Source organism: Sinocyclocheilus rhinocerous, unplaced genomic scaffold (assembly GCF_001515625.1).
Source record: "Sinocyclocheilus rhinocerous isolate Xijiao unplaced genomic scaffold, SAMN03320098_v1.1 scaffold5236, whole genome shotgun sequence".
NCBI lineage: Eukaryota > Metazoa > Chordata > Actinopteri > Cypriniformes > Cyprinidae > Sinocyclocheilus > Sinocyclocheilus rhinocerous.
Window position 1 is genome coordinate 257376 of NW_015665840.1, and position 2492 is coordinate 259867.

Below are 2492 nucleotides of genomic sequence, written 5' to 3' on the forward strand. Positions count from 1 at the left end.
CACTCACACTAACACTCGCTCACTTACACTCACTCATGCTAACACTCACTCACACAAACTCATACTAACACTCGCTCACTTACACTCACTCATGCTAACACTCACTCACACAAACTCATACCAACACTCGCTCACATTCCTTCACACTCACACTAACACTCACACTAACACTCACTCACTCACATTAACACACACTAACACTCGCTCACTTACACTCACTCATGCTAACACTCACTCACACTCATACTAACACTCGCTCACATTCCTTCACACTCACACTAACACTCGCTCACTTACACTCACTCATGCTAACACTCACTCACACAAACTCATACCAACACTCGCTCACATTCCTTCACACTCACACTAACACTCACACTAACACTCGCTCACTTACACTCACTCATGCTAACACTCACTCACACAAACTCATACTAACACTCGCTCACATTCCTTCACACTCACACTAACACTCACACTAACACTCGCTCACTTACACTCACTCATGCTAACACTCACTCACACAAACTCATACTAACACTCGCTCACATTCCTTCACACTCACACTAACACTCGCTCACTTACACTCACTCATGCTAACACTCACTCACACAAACTCATACTAACACTCGCTCACATTCCTTCACACTCACACTAACACTCGCTCACTCACACTAACACTCGCTCACTTACACTCACTCATGCTAACACTCACTCACACAAACTCATACTAACACTCGCTCACATTCCTTCACACTCACACTAACACTCGCTCACTTACACTCACTCATGCTAACACTCACTCACACTCATTCACACTTACTCACTAACACTCACTCACACTCACACTTACTCTCACTCACACTAACACTCACTGACACAAACACTCACTCACACTAACACATCACACCCACTGACAATCCCTCACACTTACACTAACACTCACACACACTTATTCACACTTACGCTCACTCACACTCATACCCACTGACACTTACTCACACTAACACTCACACACACTTATTCACACTTAAGCTCACTCACACTCACACTCATACCCACTGACACTCACTCACACTTACTCACACTAACATTCACACACACTTACGCTCACTCACAATCAATCACACTAACACTCATTCACACTTACGCTCACTCACGCTAACACACACTCATACCCACTAACACTCACTTCATGCATATAGAGTGATCTTGTACTGGGTGGTTGCTAGTGTGTTGCTATGCAGTTGCATGATGGGGTTATTTATGGGTTTGAAAGTGTTATATAAATACAATTTACGTGAGTTAAGGTTACAAATCATCATTCTGTCATCCTTTACTCATCTAATAATTTGTTCAAACCTCTTTCTTCAGTAAAACAACATTGGACCCCATTTCCTTTCATTATATCAAAAAACAGACATTTCTCAAAACATCTTTTGTGTTTAGCAGAAGAAAGACATGAGGGTAAATAATGACAGAGTGATCAGATTTGGTGGACTATTGAAATGATTAAAAATGCTTTAAAAGAATAAAACTCTCTCTGTTTTAATGCAAGGCGCTGCAGAGTCCGGCGTGATGTTTGTAATTGTGCTGCTGCTGAGACGGCTGGAGGTGACGGAGGTTAATTATGTGTCGAATCTCTGTCATCTGCCTCACTCTTGTGAATGAGCTGGCCATGTTTGGGACATTTTGAGGTGTTAGCATTAGCTCTGTATGACAGCAGCCATATTTCAGCAGCCGCGTCTCCGGTCTGTCGTGTGGCGATAAGCGGTAATAGATCCAGTGGCGGCACGGCGTTGAGCATCTCGAGGAAAGCACGGTATGGCCTCGTCCGCAGATAAGCCAGTATTAACCTTGAGCGTAATGAAGTGTGCGGTGGTGTGATGTAATTAATGACTCTGCCCTCGGCTGCTGCACTGCTGACTATACTGACTGTGTTTCCTGCGTACAGTACAGCCGGCCAATGACCACGCAGCGTCCGCCGGCCCGATCCGCGCATACAAAAACTCCAACCGCCAATCAGACGCCTCTGACGCATGTGCTATATCTGCATTGACGTCATGGAGATACTGTTCCAGTATTTCACAAGCACACTGTAAATACACTACAGTAGCAACATGTTTACCTCAGCACGTATATGATGAAAAACTATTATATTTAAGTCAGTTTTATTTGTATAGTGCTTTTCACAATACACGTTTCAAAGCAGCTTTACTGAAAATCATGCTGTTAATGTTTATAATGTCTTATACTCACATTTAACAGATTACAGCTGGGCGATAGTTTACATTTTGTGAGGGAAAAAAATGTAAAAAGTTGAGATACTATTTTAGTACTATTGAATTTTTGTTAATATTTTGAATTAGTTTTTATTTTTACATTTTAATTTTAGTTATAGTTTTAGCAAATTTGGTTGTGTATTTTTATTTAATTTTAGTAGTTTTTCTTTATACATATATACATGTATGTATGTAGTTTTTTTAAAATAC

The 2492-nt window shown here is 41.2% G+C and overlaps 1 protein-coding gene across 1 annotated transcript in view; it reads right to left on the bottom strand.

Moving 5' to 3' along the window:
- The window catches only part of LOC107731598 (serine/threonine-protein kinase PAK 7-like), a 37092-nt gene extending 35285 nt beyond the window's left edge, over positions 1-1807 (bottom strand). Inside the window, exon 1 of the mRNA XM_016542716.1 lies at positions 1660-1807. Within this exon, the coding sequence (XP_016398202.1) occupies positions 1660-1807 (148 nt within the window). The remainder of the gene's footprint in view (positions 1-1659) is intronic.
- Between the last annotated feature and the right edge of the window lie 685 nt (positions 1808-2492).